Source organism: Channa argus, chromosome 1 (assembly GCF_033026475.1).
Source record: "Channa argus isolate prfri chromosome 1, Channa argus male v1.0, whole genome shotgun sequence".
Classification (NCBI taxonomy): domain Eukaryota; kingdom Metazoa; phylum Chordata; class Actinopteri; order Anabantiformes; family Channidae; genus Channa; species Channa argus.
The window spans coordinates 17,519,174-17,539,474 of record NC_090197.1 but is presented as its reverse complement, the minus strand read 5'-3'; the positions used below and the strand labels follow the sequence as shown (position 1 = coordinate 17,539,474).

The window sequence follows — 20,301 nt, the reverse complement described above, 5'->3', positions numbered from 1 at the left end:
TGAAGACAGTACACACACTGTTGGTCAGTTAGTCTGAGTTACTTTTTATTAGTGTTATACTGATCTGAGCAAAACTGCTCACAAGAAGAGTTTGGTAAGCAAGATGACAAAAAAAATAAAATAAAATCATTTTATGTTGCATTAAATGATCATGACTTTCTGATTTTTTTTTTTTTTTAGTTTAAAGAAAAATATGAAAATAGAGTTGACAGTACATTTAGGCACACTATTAACACATACTGTACACAGATATGCACACTTTTTATTATCGGATTCATATATACTGGGGTTAAAAAAGACAAGCCTTCCTGTATGGAGAGGTGTGCAGAAAGTTGACAAAAAGGTGACATCTCCACCATGGGAACAATATATTCACCTCCAGGAAGAGGGGCTCCAGTTTATGTCTTGAATCTCAGGTGGTTAAAATCCTCCAGGGCTGCTCAGTGCAAGCAAATCACAGAAGACAAGGGAGCTCCACCCAATGACTGCAGCAGAATGAGGCTCTGTCCAGCCTATGGGAAAGGCCCTTCCATAGTTGCTACTAAGTGCTCATTAGCGGTGATTCCATCGGTCACAGGACACTGCTCTGTGAATCTACTGGACAAGAGGAGGCTTGGTGGGGTTCCTCCAACTGTCAGTTCATAGAAAGATCTGTTCACACTCAGTGACAGAACAGGCTTGAATGCATAAAATCCTACTTTCGAGTTAAAAAGAAGCAGTTGTTCGAGGCTGCCTCTGAACTAACTATAGCCCAATGACTTAATCACTGAGCTGCGACTGCCACAGAAACCCCCCCAAAACAATACACAAAACACAGATCCTATTTGAGTGGGAAAGGGTTAAGTGGAAACCCCCCCAACACACACACAAACACACACAAAAAAGACTTATAAAACAAGTCTATAAAACAAACACTTTTGCAACAACGGAATGTTAAGTTGTTGGGATAAGACATTTCTCGGGAAACTTCTTTCTTGTTTTCTACGATTAAACAATATTAATTCCATATAGAATGACTCAAAATGCACATGCATTAAAGAAAAAATATTGCACAAAATTAAAGACATTTTCTGTGAAAAACGTGATTAGGGATAAATCTCCATGTCTCTATTCTGATTTCCTTGTCATGTTCAGTCGTGTAAAAGAGAGAGCTACCTCTAGTGTGCACCTCTTGGTCACTGTACATGCTGTATGTAGTCTTAAGGCTGGTTAACTAGCTCACACTGGTACAGTTGTTGACTGAAGAGGGCTGCATGTTCAGGTTTAAAACACACAAACACAATCACACAAAAAGCCAAATACAGATTAGACCATTAGTACATTCTTTTGCTTGGACAGCCAGTGCTGAGCCTCCCACATCTATGACACACTTTCAGTGTGACCTCACCTTTTATGTCATTAAAAAATATCAAACTATATCCTTTTCTTCTATGATGAACAATATGAAGCACAGTAATGTTTAGTTTCCCCAACATCAAACCAGTGCGTGCGCACACACGCATGAACAGTATGAACTGAACTTCGGTCGTCACAGGTTATGACAGTAGCATAAAGGGGGTGTGGCCTTTTCTTTCAGGACTATAGGCAGTTCAGATAGTTTAAAAAATACTTAAGAGAAGCAGTGAGGCTGGGAAAAATGCTCACCCCCCCTCCTCCAACAAACTCAACCCATAATTTGTTCTGTCACATTTTAAAAACAGCGCCTCTTTAACCCAGTGCTATTGACATTTTTGGTTGCTATAAAAACAAAATTCTGTTGCATGTTTACGTATGTGCAGCTTCGCAAGTCTACAGCATGAGGGTACGTTTGACTGAAGCTGAGGGCCAGAGATGGTAGACTGTGTTGGTCAAAAGACCAAAGCAGAAAAAGTAAGGCAAGGTGCGGGTATATGCTATTTACTCCTGCAGCTTAAAAACAATACAGTATCTGTGGTCTGCTCTCCAGACCATGAGAAAGCAGCATTGGCCCAGAATAAAGCTAAACACAACTAAAATGTTTAAAAGGAGGGGGAAATGACATAAACTACAAGAAAAGACAGCCATGTTCAGGCTTGGTGCAAATTACAGTATTTGAGTTTGCGCATTTATGTGTGTTACTCATTCTTTAGTTCCATCTTGACAGGGAAAAAATACATCAAAAATCAGTTTTGGAGTGTTTTCACTGGTGGAAAGCATGTGAGGAAAGTGGAAGGGCAGAAACTGCATACACATACCTTAACATTTAAGTCAAGGCCTCCACTCTTACTCTCAGCTCTCAAGTCTGTATTTTTTTATTCAGCCTGTGTCCTGTTGCCTCGCTCCCTTTGTGTCACCTTTTAAGAGAGGCACATTTGAGTTTCTGGTTGTATCTGTGGATACGCGATGAGCGGGAATGCAGTTTGACAAACAGCTCAGGGAATTTGTACTGGGGGAACATCGTTTCCAGGAAGCCTTCCAGGAAAACGTAGACTAGCCGACGGTTCATGGGTTGGTACTGAAACATATCAAAGACCCGCAGGATGCCCTTTCTCGTGGTATCGGCTCCAATTATGTGCTTCAGCTCATCTGAGTCAGGAACAGAAATGAAATGAAGTCAATGATATATGCAATTTTTTTTTCAAGTTTGCTCCACCTTATTGTTTTAACTTCTTAAATTTAAAACTTTTCTGCAGTGCGTTTACATACATTATTGTCGAAAGACTACTGCAAAAAAAATGTGTATACATCTATACACCTACATAGCCCAAAAAAACAAACAGTTCCTGTTAGGGTGAGCCTTCTGTTTAAAGAGAAACTGTTTTACTGGACCGACTTGCTTTCTTGGTTTTGGTGATACCCTGTCATAATTGTGACCATGTCCTTCACTGCATGTGAAAAAACCCTTTGCATGTAATATGAAGGGTTCTACATTTTGGAATAAGTGCATGAGACTGTACAAAACAAGACTTTTCACCTGGCATGATGCCTAGCAGACTGGTCTTGGCAGCTACTCGTGTCCTCATGCGGATGTTCTTGTCTCGACGAGGTGGCGTCTCAGCCAAGATACCATTAGGCCAGTAAGAATCCCTGCATGGGGACAGAGCCAATCATGGTTACTGTCCACTCCCCAAATTATTATCGTTATTTGAAATATAAAGTGGAGGGGTTACCTGAACTTCTTTACATAGTCTGCCACCTGCTCTGGTGATGTCAAGTAGTCCACATGATCTACAATTTTTCTACAGAGACAAAGTAAAGATCATTTAAGTTTGTATTCTGTGTGAGCTGAGGCCAAAGATGTATTTGTCTTTAGATTTTCTTACACTCTTAATGTGTATTTGTGTTGAGTTTGTGGATATATTCTGTCATCTGTGACCTTTAATCCTCTTGCTGTTTGTTTACAGAGAACAGCAATAAAAATATACTATTGATTTTAGATCAAGTTTATCATAAATATTAAGTAATGTAGTTAAAAACTGTATTTCTGACTAAACTATGCCTTAGTTCGTCTCTTACCTATTGATAGTATCTCCATACGTGGCCCTGATGAGCTGCTGTAGCAGGTTCTTAATGTTTCGACGCAGCCACTGGTTTTTCTCCTTAAGGTCAAACACCTCATCCATCAGCAGCAGCATTACCCTTAGTGGTATGTTATCATCCACCTGGACATACATGTACCGTTTCAGCAAAAACATATTTAGAGAAATTAACAGGGACTTTCATAACTGGGGACTAAACTTTGCAGTAACTCACATTGTCGTCAAGCTGTGCAGAGACTCGACAGTGTTCAGGATCGATGTCAGATTTGGGAAGGAGTGGAGGCACCTAAGAAAGAGCCACAGAAAGACACTGGACAGTCAGAAGTGTGATGAACTAACATCAGAGCAGATTGTTGGATGTGGTTCAAAATATTTATTAAGGTACAAAATACTTTCAGGCTTTAATTGTTTTACCTTGAGGATGGACTGTTTCAAGTCCTGACCCAGCCTTTCTGACATCCGACCCATGTTGTCGGAGACCTTGGTCATCCCTTCAGCCAGACTGTCTGGCAGGGCTTTCACGGCATTGGACACGTTCCTCATGGAGCTCCTCAGAGGATTTACAAATGTATCTATCTAAGGTGGTAGTAAAAAAATATATTTTATAAAAGCAGTTACAGTTGTCAGTCACAAAGTACATACACAGAGTACATTCATGCCTAAATCCAGATGAATTAAAAATAAAGAAGAGATTTGTAAGTTTTAATATGCTAATCAAACTATGACAAAGATAACAGAGACTAGACGTTTTACTTTTTCAACCCATCACTGTTGGTACCCAAGAAAAAAATCACATGGTGACATATCACTTAAATTGACAGCGAATAACCTAATAAAATGGCAACATACTTGAATACCATAGGAGGGCCGGTCATGTGCCAGTTATAGCATTTTATTATATTTCCACAATAAAAAGGTTACGTCACCACCATAAAAAACATTTTATTACACAGACAACAATTGAACATTACTTATCATCACAGTTAACATGCAGTTATCTTTTGATAAAACAAACGACAAGGGACCTTTCGTGCGAACTCTCCCTTGCCCTTGCTGTAGGCCTTGTTTTCTAGGAAATCATAGACATAAGGAATCAGAGTTGGGCAGGCTTTCACCATCTCTGGGTTCAGCAGCAACTGAAACACACACACACAAAAGTATTTGTAGTGATATAAACTACGATAATGCAAGAAAAAAGTGAACAAATGTAAATAGTGAAAGCTGGCAAAGCTGTTACCTGAAGGTAAGCATTGAGGTCTTTTTTTCTCTTCTCCAAAAAGTCTCTGTCCATGTTGTTAAAGGTCTTTTTTCCTGGCAGCCTGAGTATTGACGCCAGGTTTTCAAACTTAAAAAAAAAAAAAAAAAAAAGTATACAACAGTCAAAAAGTCACAAGATGTTGCTTTATGTTTTAACACTACTGTTGATTTTCTTTTGGGACAGAAATGTTGCAGGCATCTGAACAACTGGTACATACTGTAAACATTCTAACACACCCACACACCTGTTCAGTGATCCTCATATGGAAGTCATGAAAGTCTGAATAGCGGCGGTAGGTCTTCCAGCAGTCTTCACTGCCATCCTGGTTGCGTCTGATCACAGTGATGGCATACAACGCGTAGGTCTTACCATGGTCATTGCAAACCCCTGCAGCACCCCAGAATCCAGGGAGACAAGCATCAGCTAGCCGGTAATACATCCAATAGGGGGGAAATGGAGAATGAAGGGGAATGATGACAGTAGAGAAAAGAAAGGGAAAGGAAAGAAAAGCATATGCAAGTGTGTGGGTGCATGGGTGAAGCAAAAGAAAGATTAAAGACCAGAGCATGTTATAGAGAGGTGTGAAAAAAGGGAGGGAAATGGGACAGAATGATGGGAAAGGCAAGGCAGGAAGGAGGAAGACAAAAGAAACAGAAAAACAGTGAAGGTGATGGAATGAAAGAATCCAAATTAAAAAAAGTATGAAAGTGACACATTAGGCACATGCAGATGAAGGGAGCTAGAAGTAAAAAGTTAAAAAACAATTGCAAGGACGGGCAAATAGGGACAATAGGACAAATGCAGTTTCCACAATATCACACTCCAAGTACAAGAAAACAATATATACTGCAGATTTACTTAATGCTTATTATGTTCAAAATGGTGTGTCGTTAAACTGTATGTCTGTGTGTACCAGTGTCAGAGATGAAGGCATGTAGGTGCATAAGTTCATCGTGGCAGGAGTTGGTCAAGTCGTCCAAAGACTGAAATCACAAGAAACAAGTTAGAGCAAACTGTACAGCATCAACTCAATGTCAGCATTCCACATCAGCATTTTTACTAAAGACTGCAACAAGAGCAGAGGAATACTTACTAGGTTTATGCTTCCTGTGGGAGAGCCATTGAAAGATTCTACATCCCCGTCATCAGACCCCCGGTAGCTTGGCTCTTTCAACATGTCCAACTCTGCTAACATGCGGACGTAGAGAGGACTCTGCTTGAAAGAAGGGTAGTAGCGCTCATCACGCAGCATCATGTCATACACCTACAAATGTAATTAAGTAAATAAGTGAAATAACCTTTCTCAACGTGTTGGCATAGTTCATAATGTTCACCAACACACAGATTTAACCTTTCTCTGGATTTCATCAAATATCTCTGGAGTGGGATCGTCCTTCTGCAGATTCTCCCCTAGTTTTGTTACCGACTCCTCGTCTACCTGTACTCTGGGAGATGCCTGATAGGGAAGATGATGAGGCAGACAGATGTTGGGGGATAGATTAACAAAAATATTATTATTGTTTGTAATTTATAATTAATTACATAATTATTATTTACAGAATATAATTAATTACATAATATAATTAATTTAAATATTATATTGTATGTAATTTACTTAGAAAGTGCAGGAACTTAGTGTGATCAGATATTCTGAGAAATAAAAACCTTTTTTCGTTTGTTAACCTGCATTATGACTGAAATCCCTTTTGACTTGAAACACACTATTAAAAAAGCTTAATGGGAAAATAATCTATAGATAATCCATTAATGGAAAACATTATCGATCAGTGTGGTCTCCACTGATTTTGAACTTGCTTCTTTTGGTTTTAGTTTGGGTACTACATGTACATAAATACCAATAGACTTCCCTATATCAAAATATCTCTTTACTTCTAGCTGAAAACTGCCTCCAGATGACATCACTTGGAGAAACCTTCTGTTCAGATCATGTTATCTTGTTGCTCACACTAATGAGTGTGAGCAACAAGATAACTTGACATTATCTGAACTCCTCTGGGTGTGGAGTTTTTCAGCTCCTCCTTTCAGAGAAATATTTGAATATACTGAAGTCAGAGGACAGTTTAAAAGTGTTATTGTACATTTATACCCTAAACTAAAGCCATAGAAAGTAAGTTGAAAATTGGTGAAGTCGTCCTTTGATATGAAGTTTACCTTGTCAGAGAGGTACTGTTCATAGACACCCAGTGCAGCGGCCTTCAGCAACCCCTTGGTGGCGCTGGGCTGCTTCTTCCCATCTTTTTGCCAGCCCAGCATGGCCTCCAGCTGCTGCTGTGCTGTCACCCTGTACCCCTCCACAGTGAGCCAGAAAAATAGTTCTGCCTGAGCTCCTGCTGCCTGCATGAAGTCTAGATCAAGAGACACAAACGCTGTTTTTGTTTACGCAAATATACAAAGCACAAAATCTTTACATTACGGTCATAAGTGAGTGAATGAAACCATGGCAATGTCAGTTTACATTAGGTTGTTTCCAATTTAGGCATTTTGGGGATCTAAACCTAATAGAAAAATAATTATTTTATTTGAAAATGTAATTACTGAATCAAAACTACAATGACAGCATCATTTACAATGTTTAGCCTACTGGCTGGTTCCCTTATTTCACACCAGTTCTGATGAAACTTGGTTTGATTAAAGTGTGTAGATAAACACCCACACACACACACCATAACTTCATCCCATTAATTGAAAAAAAAGAAAGAAAAAAGAAATGAGGAGGAGGTCATTTGGGAATAGAGTAGTATCTGTAGAATGTGTGAGGACGTGGCTTTAGAATTACCCATGAAGAACTGCAGGGCTATGTTATGGATGAGGATGTGATCCAGTGGGATAACACACAACTTGCCGAAGTTGGCTGCCAGCTTCAAGGCATCTACCTCCTACACAGCACAGGAACATGATAGGAAGTTTAGTAATTGAATCCTTCTATGTTAGCACTATCAAGCCATAGTGCAGTTGCTCACCTTGCCTGACTGTAGTCTCTGGATCCTTGTGTCACACACCTTCTTCACAAACAGAAGACTGTTAATCTGGTTCTTAATCACATTGATGTCTAAAGGACAAAGAAACATGAGTTGAGGAGCAGAGTGCAGTGCATCATTTTAACCAAACTTTACATATGCTCTCTGTGCTCATACTCAGGTGATAAATAAGGTTTATGTGCATGTGTGAGTGAGTGCCCACCATCTCCAGCAGTGTCCAGGGAGCGGAGGTACTGCAGCTCCTCCAACACCTTGTCCTTGACAGCCTCCAACTCAGCAGGCTTGTCAGTCAACTTCAGGATATTCATGAAGGCTTCATAGTTACAGCTGGAGTCCCGGATCTGCAGTCACATATGCAGGTTAATAGTCAACAACACATAATAAAGCGCTAAATGCTGTTTCTGTCAAATTTCATCTGCTTTCCTGATTGGTTCTGTCTAGTTTTACAAGTACTTACACAAAAAACTGCTAATGAAAATATGATGATTGGTAGAAAGTATGGATGAGTACATGTGTCAAATCTCACCATCCAAATAACAAACTGGTTGATATAGTCTGGGTCACTCAGCTGGTTGATCAAAGGAAGCAGCACACCACGCGCAAGCACCTCCTGGGAAAGAAAAGACATCACACTGCATTTCCCGTTAAGCTCAAAATTTATACTAAAGTCAGATGGTCTGGTACAGTGCAGTCAATTCAGAAGCAGGTGTTTAAATAATACTAGGAGAGGCTCATGGCTGGGTGGAAGCATTTGGGCTATGGATCAACCATAATCAAGGAATAACAGGTTGTGCCACATAGTGTGAGACAATGTTATTTGTCCTCTCTCTTTCAAGTGAGACCACTAAAGTCACATGTGTTGCGATTGAGACTTTCAAATAGACTGAAATGTTGTGCTTGTCTATTTTATGTTCACTTACCCTTAGGAAGTATCGCATGTTTTTGTTGTGGAAATCTCCGGGAGGTAGTAACAGATACAGAAGCAACTCACACAAGTCCCGAAGAAAACCTGATTGACAAACATGATCATGATGCAACAGCGTAAACTTCTCCCAGATTTATCTGTGATTGCAGAGGCTCGTTTACCTTCTTCATCTTTGTGTGATGTGCACACCACATCTCGACAAATCTTCCTTTCCATCTCAACCTCGGCCTCAAAGAATGAGTCAATCAGCTCCTCTGTTATGTCTCCTGCGAAGATATAACTCGGCTGTCATCACCGACTCCAAACTCTACAAAACGAATTTTCTGCAAGCAACACATCTATAAAGAAATCCAACTATGCAGTCCAGCAAAAAGATCAACAGACTCTAATTTACCTTAGCACCACAAAAAAATAAAATCACAATAACTGCATACTTTGCTTGTCCTCTCTGTCAGGAAGACGATCCTGGGCTTTTCTAAAGACACGTAAATGGGTGGCAAAATCATCCACCAGGCGAGTAGTGAAGTAAGGCTGCCAGTCCACCTCTTTGGACCTTGGCACAAAAAAAGGTGACTAGTTTAATTTATACAGCCATAACTAAATTTTGCATAAGATCTTAAATATTGTGTTTGGGGGAATTTTATTTAATTTTTTTAAAATCACAATTAGCATTTCATTAAGAATAAAATTGTAGTGTGTGTTGGTCTTGTACCGTGTGGAGAAGTGGACCAGAGCATTCTGCAGCGTCTGTCTGATCTCCAATAAGAAGGACTCATCCTCACTCAGAGTGTAGTACCAGTACTGGATATAATCTCTCAAAGCAAACTGGATTACCTTTAGAGACAAAGATGCATCGAGAAAGAAGAGAGAGGATAAAAAACCAAAAGGAAATTATTAGGCAAATCAATGAGCTGGATTGTGGATTGTGGAAGTGGATGAAAAATAGAGTGTGAGAGTTAATTAAATGCTGCACCAGAGTAGACAGTTAAATGGATAAATAGGTTTTGTGTGAAAGAAACAGATTCTGTAATAACTAAATCAAGCCAACACGTAAAACAATCAACTGTCTCTATTGCAAACTGGCTTATGATCTTTAAGACATCAAAGTTCACATGCTGCTGAAATGACTGGTGTACATTACTTGGGAGAAGGGGAGGGCACAGACACCACAGTAGAGCAGTTCGTATCATCTGACCAACACAAACTGCAGTGTCTGCAGATATTTCTGTCGGCCAGCTGCTTTCCTGAGAACAACATGTTAAAAGCTTGTTTCATACTCTTTAAGTGTTGTAACCCCTGGATAGTGTGGAAACACAAACTGTGACCGATAGACACAGCATTCATCTACATTGGTGGCAATGCTGACAGGCTCTTTGTTTTTTTCTTTTTTTTTTTACAAAAAGGTGTTAAACTAAGCCAATAACAAGCAGTGAAAATGTCTTTTAGTTTGAACTCAGTCCACATGATAGTACAAGTGTAACTGTACAAAGACTTTCAGTTCCACTTTCTACCAACCAAGATTGTTTTTTTTTTTCCCACAGCACATGTGACAACATTTTAGACGGACATTACAGCACTCTCTGTTTACAATACTTGACTAGTCTTGAAGTCTTGCAGTTATTTTTAATATAATTTGATATGTATTTCACAAATAAGAGGACGTACAAAACAAAATAAAAATGTTGGAAAGTACATGCCATCTAAATAGTGATCGAGTGCAAACAAAGGAGCAGAACTGAGCTTCACTCTGTATGAAAATTAAAAAATGTGTGCGCAAGTAACCCAATTAGTCAGTAGCCATCATTAAATTAATGAACTATTACTTTTTTTGGTTTATTTGTCATCTTTTACCAGCATTGTAGAGGACAATATATTTATTTACATGCATTAAAAAAAGGCATGTTTTGCCAGGAAAAAAAAGCTAAAAAACATCCCAGATTAATCTGGGAAGGACACACCGACAACAGGAAGAAACGTGTGAACAAAAGGCACAAAGAATTTAGGGGGTCAAGCAGTGTGACATTGTGATGACTACTTAAAAGTCCCTGACCTCAACAGCTGATGAGTCACACCATGACTAAAAAGGGCCAGAGTCCAAAAAAGTTTATCCTTGTCACACAGCCATAATCCTGTTTTCTTTGCTTAGCTTCACTTTTAAACTGTTGCTCTATTATCACTGGTGCATTTTATGAGCGACCTGTTTATGGCACTTTGTAGCTGAATAAAGTGGACAGACTTCCTTTTACTGTTCATTTTAAGCATAATCATGCTTCCTGTAGTAAAAGGTCTACAGTAAATTATTAAATTTCTTTTTTTAATACTGTACCATGTTATCAACGTTTTCCCTGTGTGACAGTTATTGGTTCATACCGTACATGTCAATGGTGAAACGTGCCACAGCTGCACAGAAGTCACCACAGCCGGCACAAAGATACACACCTGTTGTAGTGGTTCATCTATGAAACTGGAGCCAGTTAGTCTCCTGTCAATCTTTATAGGCTTCATCTCCAGCTTCATCTCATCCAGTGTCTGAGAGAGACACAAAAATACCTCAGTGTCACTGCAAGGCTGACTTCACCAACAAAGGAACTTGAATAGCAACTAACTCATTCTGTTTCTGTAGGAGAGTTCAAAATGTGTGTGCTTACCTTCAGTATACCAATTTGTGTGGGTGGCAGGTAAGAATGCTCGCACTTTTCCAGGTGTTTCTCTGAGTTGATCTTTCCATAAAGCAGAGTGACCACAAAGCCCCTGAAAAACAGAAGGTAGAATGAAGGAACCGTGTTGTGCTATGGTAAATCTGAAAGAGCAGAAAATGGCATACTGCACAAGTAATTGGTTTTCTGCTCACCCTCCAATGAAGCAGAAGATATAAAAGGCCAGGTAGAATATGGCAAAGGGTCCAAAGGTGATGAGGAACAGCACAACTCCAAGACCCCCCCATCCCCAGATGGACAGACTGGCCTGAGACACACACAGATACAAAATATAAGTTTAATATTTTGTGAAGCAACAAGTTAAGATTCCAGGTCTGTTGTCAGGCAATAGATGAATGGATAAGCAGTAAGGCACTGACTAAGGTTTATGTAGATTATTACTGCATGTCACTGTTAGTGTGTTATATTTTACTGAGTTCTTTATCTTTGTTTTGATACAAACTCATTGCTCACCATATTTTCTTTTTTCACACAAATACAATCTAAAAACAGCTTAATCAGATATGAGACAACTGCACTGTTCAATGATGTCATCCACATCAGTATAAAACACTGTTCCATTCAGATGTTGACACAGGAAAAGATTATTTCAAAAGATACACATTGTAGTGTGTTGCATTATTAGCCTCACAGACTACAGCTACTTGACATGCGAGTTTGGGAAGGGCCAGTGTGGAAGACTGAAACCACGGAGATTGCGGGGTAAATACAGGTTAGCTAGGCAGGCGAAGGGTTTTTAAAGTGGAAGAGACCTTTAACATGGCTGCTAATTCTTCACATTATAATGATTCAAATTACATCAAATAAGACATACTGTATAAGTGTCAGGATAAAACAAGTTGAACTGCTGCCATGCACTTACTTGGTCCTGTTCCCCTACATCAAATGCAGATTATTTACCATCTTGGTCAGACATGCACACTTAAGCTTCAGATTCTGGCTATTACAGTAAGGCTTGAGGTAGACCTCTGCTGTCACTCAAACACTAGCATTTCTCTGGAGTTTCGACAGCAACGTCAGCTGTCTCCATTTGTCTGGAGACACCAGGGCATTTGATGGCTTTGCTAGTCAACAAGCTGGAGGAAGGGCAGCTGCAGCAGACAAAGACAAGCAGTTCACAGCAATTGGGCTCACAAGAATGAGATGAGCCTACTATATTGTAACACTATTTTTAAAAAATATATTATAATGAAATATATAACTCTATTCCAAAAACTGCACAAGAAAAGTAAATAAATATAGAAAATAAATAACACTACATTTTTCTTGGTCGCACAGTGAGCCGATATCGCAAATGGCTTCTTACCTTGCATACGAAAAATAGTGATGGTATTATTTTTCCTTTATTAAAATTGCATACAGTATGCAGAACATTTTAAGGCAGCTTCACATAGCCCTACTGATACTGCTGAATCATGTATGTCAGCCAAAAGGCAACAAGATGATGCAGCACAGAAATACCAAACTAGCTTTGAGATCATTTAGGAACAGTGTCAACATTACATAGTTTTCTACCAAAGAGCACTGACAAGTTTATTTTTCAACCTGCCAACAATGAGAAAATCTGAAAAATGCAGTTATCTAAACATCAGTGGATGTTCTGGCCCAGGATCTGGCTTCAATTGGCTGCTTCCACTCAATTAAAGAAATTACTTAGTGGGCTCTAGTTCAGATTTTGCTGATCAGCTGGCAACAACCTCTAGCCACCACACCAGCTCAAGACTACCGATTTCACAATACACTGAAACAATTAAAACCCGATGATGGCATTTAGTGAGGTTAGACCTGATTTCATTTCCTCATGGGGATTTTACAGCCTACTAGACATAGTAAAATCTATCAGAGTGTAGTTCAGGATAAAAGAGCAGAACTGGTTTAAGACTAACTGAACAACAACTTCTTCGAACACTCCTTAAAATATATGAGGCATAGCAGGCAGTTACTACTTTGGCAAACCTGGTATAGGCAGAAATAATCAAGTTTACATGCATTGCAAACACCTAATGACGAACCCACATTTACATGAATGCCATTAATCCTCTCTCCTACCCCTAACCACACTTTGAACTAAAACTGACATATTTATAAGTTATCTTTGTTTTATCATTTGGACATGACAGGAAAATAAAATAGTGGTGCATAATTCAGCTTTTTTTAGCCTAATTTATTTTAATTTCATTCTTACTATTCCATTATTTTAGATAAAAGCACTTCCTTTCATCGCTTTTTGCTGCTTTCATAAATTTCTCTTCAGAAGTCTTTATCATCCACATGCAGTCTTCTAAACATACTCTACATGGTCTTGATCCAAGTTTTTTAATGTGTAGAAATACATAAAGGCAACATGTGTCAAAACAGGTTCGACCTTTTTCTAATTGCAGGGTTAGTACTCCACAAACAATAAGGCTGGCCAGTGATGAGGACTAGTATTATTATTACAGTTATGCTAGGAGTGGTAGAGACACAAAGGAATGCTATTCACAAAACAGTTTATTCCCTGCCACAGCCTTTGACTGACTATCTCAAATTAAAGGCAATGTTCTGGTATATCAGCGGAAAGACAACACAGTTATCAGCAACATGTAAAAGAAAACCAAATTACACTCAAGCTACTGACCTTCATGCAAACTTTAAAGACAAACCTGTCCCAGAGTTATGCATTCCCACGTTTACTGTTCACTCACACAGTAGAAACAAAGCCAAAACCAAACAACAGAGCTAAACATGGCTAATTTTTCCCAATAGGATAAATGACTGATTAAAAGATTGAAGTCATGTGTGGCACTAGTTCCAGGAAGCACAGTTTGAAATATCTCTATAACACAGTTTTCTAACTAATCTGTCAAAGCTATTTTTACTTGTATTATTTAAAACATTCTGTTGAATCAAAGACCAAATGAGCTTTAGATTATTCCATTTCCTGAAGTGTTTTTGTTTTGTCAGTTTAGGTATTTTAGAGAAAACTGCAGGTTTCTTCTTTTATCTGGAAAAGGTATCAACAACTTTGTCCACTTTGTTTATCTGGACAGTCACAACTAGAACGCAACTCTTTCTCTAGAGCAATGTGTGATTATTTTCTGTGCGTCAATGCAATTTTCTATCTGTACAGGGGTAACTCTAGAAAATTATCTCAGAGTCTATCCTACTAAATGCACTAATACTCTGATGGTGCATTTGAATGTAGTTCAAATAAGTAATTTAAGTACAGTCTGACTTCAAAAGGTGCCTGTGAGCAACAGCAGTGAACGTGGAGGCTATCGGTAGGGCTGTGTGATGAAGAGATGAGGCTCTGTAGCCGAGTTGATAACTGACACTCTTGAGTCATTACAGCTTACACAGGGTTTTAAACGCGAACCATCTGTTCTAGTGATTAACAACCAAGTCCATTGGGGACACACACACAGACACGTAAATATCTAGCCAATTCCTTACACAACCTACACCAAACAGACACACACTAACATAAGCATGATTATACGTAATGCTACAAACAAGTATATGGAGAAAAACTCAAAAGAACAGCCTATCACTAGACATTTGATTCAATGTAGAAATGAGCAGTGTGTCCAAAATATACATTTACATGTACTTACATAACCAAATTCAACAGATTGCCCAGCCCAAAAGATTTCCTGTGATAATATGGTAGCCAACGAAGAAGTAAAGAAATGTAAACTGCTTGTGTGGGTCAACTGCAAAACAAATGTCAGAAAATTGTATTACTTAGCTATTTCACCACTCTATGGAAAATCCAAATCCTAGCTATAGTTTTAGATCATAGATCATCATAGATTATATATAAACTGTCCTAGATCTCAGTGACTAGTTATACCTATAACTGTAAATCATCTGAATGTTTAGAGAAGGTTTTTGAGAAATACTCCACTGTTGGACGTCCTTGACTCCAGGCACATTCAGATATGCACACACAGCCTCTTATCAGTGTTTTGGAGATTATCTTTTTCCAGGTTTCTTGGCACAATGTAAACACAAATTCACACACAACTACACACCCTGTGCAGTTGCATACCCAGACGCACACAAGTGAAAGAAGTGCTCAAGGGCATAGCTTTATATTTTTGAAACAATTCCACAAGCACGTACAGCTGAAACCTTGATCAGTGCAGTCATTGGGCAAGAGGTTAACTTAGCCCATTAAAGCTCTCCTGTGGGAGATCCATGGTTAATGCCTGAGAGGGAAAGAAAGTAAGTGGGACTGACTGATCATGCTGGTCTAATCCATCTGAACCACAATAATAGAAAGATATATTAGACTCAGGATTAAACTTCTACAATGTAAAATGCATATAAAGTAAAGTTGAGCAACTACAGATTAGAGTAAATCTGTAAACGTATTGATATAACCTGTAAAGGTTATGTTGTATCAAGTTATAATCCATTTTATTATGACAGATATATTTTGTCCCTATATAATATAATATATTATAAGACAGCTTCAAAAGCAATTAATGCTAGTGATTTAACATACAAACTCTATATAAACAACAACCTGAAATTTTAAGAAAGCCTTATAAAGTATAGCCATCCTTGATTTGTTTGTCTGTTTAAGACCTGTCAGTTTTTTGGGAGCATCATCAGCATTATATTATATTATGTGAATGGTCAAAAATTTAAGTTTACTGAATTCTAATGGTCACTGTAACAAATTGCAGCAAAACGCTGGTGAACATTTTCCCTAGTTTGTAGTGTTGTCTGAAGGTTGGCTGAAATCCTGCTATGTCATTTGATGCTAGTCAGCCATCCACTGTTAAATTCTAATAGCCCACACTGACAAATAGTATCAATAAAGCGGATACCAGGCAAATCTACCGTAGGTGCTCACTAATTCAAAACCGGTGCTGTCCTCTATTAATAAGACTGTATTTATCGTTAAATAAACTCAGCTGACATTTTAAGGAGCACCAAAAGAGCAAAAAGACAAGGCCACAATATTCAGTTCTAAAACAACCTCATAAAAAGCCAAGCCAACTTTATTAGTAGTTAGGGTCCCGTACATTAGGGATTCAAATATCAAAGACTAAAAATGGAAAATGTTATGATGGATACCTTCTACAAATTGTAATCTTTTGCCCTAGTCAAACTTATCACTGCATCTTAAAATAGGTGATCATAGGTGGAAAGCTGCAACTGAGAAGAAATGTGTGGCTGCACAAGAAATTACATAACTAACGTAGATGCTTTGGGCTGATGCGTTAGAACTTCTCTACCAATAACAACGAAGATATCTTTTAGAAAGATTATGTTCAGCAAGTTGTACTATACTAAGCAGCACTGGCACTTTTCTGGGAGTCTACATTGGCTCAACATCTCTGAGGTCAATTTTGTAAATCTGATTTGTCACGAGCTTCAACAGATTCATTCAACAGAGTCTGTGGCCAAGGTGAGGAACCAATTAGCCATATACCCTCAAGCTGTGTGATCGAGCACCATTTTACCTCCCTATTTTTCTGTCCAGTTAGGAATGCCTAGCTGCCTTGGGCCTGACATTGCTAATTCAACTCAACCATAGAGAGGATGAAACTATCCATGTGCCTCTGCTGACACATGGCAATTCTCCAGCTTTTTCTTTAGACATTCTAATACTCCAGGAGATCCATTTATCGAGGTTTGTGTTGTTCACCCAAGATTCAAGCAAAGCGGTAGGATACAGACCCACCGACTGGATCATAAAATTAAGAAGGAGGAGTGCCTAAAGACATATTAACACCAACCTCTGCAGCAGTAGATGCCTGCATCACCTGTGCTGCTCCAAATCTGTTTTATTTTGGTTTGCTGGTATGACGCATAAATTAAAGCAAAATTAGAACTTGAGACACGAGTGTAATTCTGAGGCTAAATCTGAACTGCGTTCTCTGCCTCAGCATGACCTAGACACATTGATGTGAATATACCTGGATGCAGGAGACACATCTGAATAGGGCCTAGCTCCTAAAAGCTGCCAGCTTGCTTGCGAGGGGAACACATTCTACTGAAGGAAAGAGAGAGAGGTGTAACTCATGACAGGCAGGTCTCATGTGACATTGTGCTGGCCCTAATGTCCACCAAGCTTTGATTAAGACACTTTAATAAGCTTAAGCCAGGGGTGAAAAGCACTGAGATAACGTGCGTGTGGAGAAAGACACAATGCACTCACATCCTAAACAAACAAACAAACTCAATGTACAAAGGTATATTTATTAAGTTATGTGGGTGTGCCATTCACTGACTGGAGTAAATCACAGACAGGAAAATAGTTATTTCCAATGCAGACAGGTAAACTGGAGGTGAAGCAGTCAGAGGATAGGTTTATTATTAGCAGAGAGAAAACAACAACTTATCAAAGAATTTGGACAGCAATTACTGAGAGGGTTCTATATGTATTAAAACTGCAACACCTCTGACTATATATATATCCATAATAAACACAAAAAGCACTAGAGCACTAGAAACTAGGTGTAAATCTATAACTACTAAAGAGTATGTTAGGTGGCTGGTAATCTTTTTAAAGTCAAGGAACCAGTGTTCTTTAAAACACTGCATCAGGTTAGAACTCCAGCCAAACTACTATGTCTTCAAATCATGCTTAAAACACCTGATCAAAGTGAATGATCATAAAGAGGCGTAATCTTAATGACAACTAACCAGCAACAAAGGACTAAAGACACCCTATAAATATTTTAAGGCAGGCCTGTGTTGGGCCAGTTGTTTGTCAGAACAGAGAGGGGAGATGCACAGCATAACACCCTTGTATAAATGTCCCACTTTATAAAAAATTTGAAATGATATGGAAATGCCACCACAGACTTATCATTCAGGCTATAACTTCTCACTGCTTAATATGCTTATCAACATGACTGCTAGCTAACTATAGAGAAAATATTAGTAAGCAGCAGCAGACCACAACTCTTCCAATAATCAACCTAGCTGACAAAAAAATCTTATAATTCTTTCGCCTTTATCGTTAAATTGTAGTCCCTATAGTCCAGCTAGCATCCAGCTCACCTGTGTTTGTTGTGATGCAGAATTTCGTTGTATAGGGGCGATATTCATAATCTAAACGCATGCTACCGACATAGTCTATGTCGAGCTAATTCTAGCACGGTGCTGATACTGCGGATATCCCAATCTCATCGTATTAACGTAGCGTTAGTTGTGTAATCCCGGGATGACTGCCACATTTAGCAGACAACCTTTCTAAAAACCGTCCTCACCCTGTCTGGTTCTGTGTTTACCTGCGGGGCTAACGCCAAGGTGCTAGCTACTGCGAGCTAACTAGCCATGTCAATCATAGGAAAACAAACGGCGCTACTACAACGACAAATGCGTCAGTATCACCGGTGCCAACTTACCTCTGCAAGCATCGTCTAAAAGGCTGTGCGTGCGATGGCTTTTACTAACCCCACCACATTGTAACATGCGAAAAGGAGGTTATTTTTTCGGTTAAAATCGGCCGTACTCCCAATCTCCGAGCTCTCTTCGGAGCGTCGCCATGTTTGCCAGGTTTACCTCTTGGCCGCCCCGTTTATCGACGCGGCCCTGTGATTGGTTTGAACACGATGACGTAGAAACATACCCGTGACTGACAGATCAAATGCAGTAATAATGACGATTTCCTGACCCAAATACAATAATGTTTCACTCAGTTCTGACATCATCAACTTCACGACACCACACTGGTAAATGATGCAGGATGTGCAATATAAAGAATGTAAAACGTTATATACAGTATGTTGAGTTAAAGCCACCACCATGCTGTAATGAGTTGATTAAAAATAAAATTGACATATCAAATGATGTATAGCAAATGTTTTTATCAATGCCAAATATGTTCACTAAATGTAACCTATAGCATCAGTCAAACATGTAGGTAATATATTTGTACCTACTGACAAAAAAGGTACAAATGTGTGGATTTTTTTCAATATGACAGAATTGGCATTGATTACCTGTAACTTTGTTGGCTTATGAATCTTGTGGTATGTGTAAGAGGGCAGTCAGCAAGTACTGCTTTTGTTGTTGCATTTGTACTTGTACTACATTTATTTTATCTTACGTTACACTTGAGCTTTACTACATGTCAAAAGCAAAATGTTTTTTTTTAGTCCACAGTATTTATTTGAGAGCTACATTTACTTTGTTATTAAAGTATTTACACATTATAAAGTAAATAAAATTATCTTTACCTCAAACAAGTACAACAAAATTCTGTTTACACATGATGGCATCAGTAACAAAAGATCAAATAATATAACACTCACTGGACCAATGTTCCTGCAGGCCTTTTGTTTGCAATGGAGTTTCTTTAGTATGTTAATGGAGTATTTGTGTTATATAATTTTTTTTGTAAATTATTCTGAAGGCATCATTTGATACATGTGCAAATCAATATATAAGATATTTTTTATATTACTCACACAGGTCAAAACAGGGTAATATTAGAAAAGTGCAGAAATTTCACAAGGTTTTCCAGTAGCTACCTGGAAATGTAGCAATAATGCATTATTTATTATCAAAGTGGTACCTTGATTAACCTGAGGAATACACAGCCTGTCAAAGAGAGCATGGAAATAAATAAACAACGATCTCCAGAGTGGCTGAAAAAGCTACAAGTGATCTCAGTGGTATGTGCATTGATACCTGTTTTAAAGTGAACAAAGCTGTTGCCGGGTCACACAGCTGGCAAGGATGAAGGAAAATAAAGTCCCTGGCTCCTCCACATCCAGAAGTGCGAAGCGCACTCACCACACTGCCCATTCTTTTAGTTTCCAGGTACATACAAAACAGAACTTCCCTGTCCTCTCTTGTTGCTTGTATATCTCGCTGCCTTTGTCTTTCCAATTCCTTTTCAGTCAAGCTCCCTTTTTCAGTTTCAAAAACACACACTCTGCACAGCGATTCATCTAAA

At 38.8% G+C, this 20,301-nt stretch overlaps 1 protein-coding gene across 4 annotated transcripts; it reads right to left on the bottom strand.

Annotated features, from left to right (window-relative positions):
• Positions 1 to 18: 18 nt before the first annotated feature.
• Positions 19 to 20,294, bottom strand: snx13 (sorting nexin 13). 4 transcript variants are annotated; one of them, XM_067503342.1, is made up of 25 exons: positions 20,034 to 20,294; positions 11,531 to 11,643; positions 11,328 to 11,430; positions 11,119 to 11,208; positions 9,392 to 9,513; positions 9,114 to 9,232; positions 8,841 to 8,945; positions 8,675 to 8,763; positions 8,281 to 8,364; positions 7,957 to 8,095; positions 7,737 to 7,825; positions 7,553 to 7,652; positions 6,928 to 7,121; positions 6,107 to 6,211; positions 5,849 to 6,019; positions 5,669 to 5,738; positions 5,000 to 5,178; positions 4,735 to 4,842; positions 4,523 to 4,633; positions 3,912 to 4,073; positions 3,712 to 3,783; positions 3,475 to 3,620; positions 3,129 to 3,197; positions 2,933 to 3,045; positions 19 to 2,544 (listed from the first exon to the last, which is right to left on the bottom strand). In XM_067503342.1, the coding sequence occupies exons 1-25, from the start codon at positions 20,169 to 20,171 to the stop codon at positions 2,309 to 2,311; spliced, it is 3,027 nt and encodes a 1,008-aa protein (XP_067359443.1). In that variant the 5' UTR covers positions 20,172 to 20,294; the 3' UTR covers positions 19 to 2,308. The 4 variants fall into 4 exon arrangements, with proteins under 4 accessions (XP_067359443.1, XP_067359452.1, XP_067359469.1 ...); XM_067503351.1 differs by having other exon boundaries at positions 5,000 to 5,142; positions 20,034 to 20,291; XM_067503368.1 differs by lacking the exon at positions 20,034 to 20,294 and adding an exon at positions 18,746 to 18,921.
• Between the last annotated feature and the right edge of the window lie 7 nt (positions 20,295 to 20,301).

Bases quoted from the DNA above. Each gene is read 5' to 3' on its own strand.
- snx13 (XM_067503342.1), bottom strand. From the start codon at position 20,171: ATGTACCTGGAAACTAAAAGAATGGGCAGTGTGGTGAGTGCGCTTCGC. The intron at 4,843-4,999 runs GTGTGTGGGTGT...TTTTTTTTTAAG, and splicing joins ATATGAGGATCACTGAACAG to TTTGAAAACCTGGCGTCAAT. The intron at 4,634-4,734 runs GTAACAGCTTTG...TGTGTGTTTCAG, and splicing joins ACCTCAATGCTTACCTTCAG to TTGCTGCTGAACCCAGAGAT.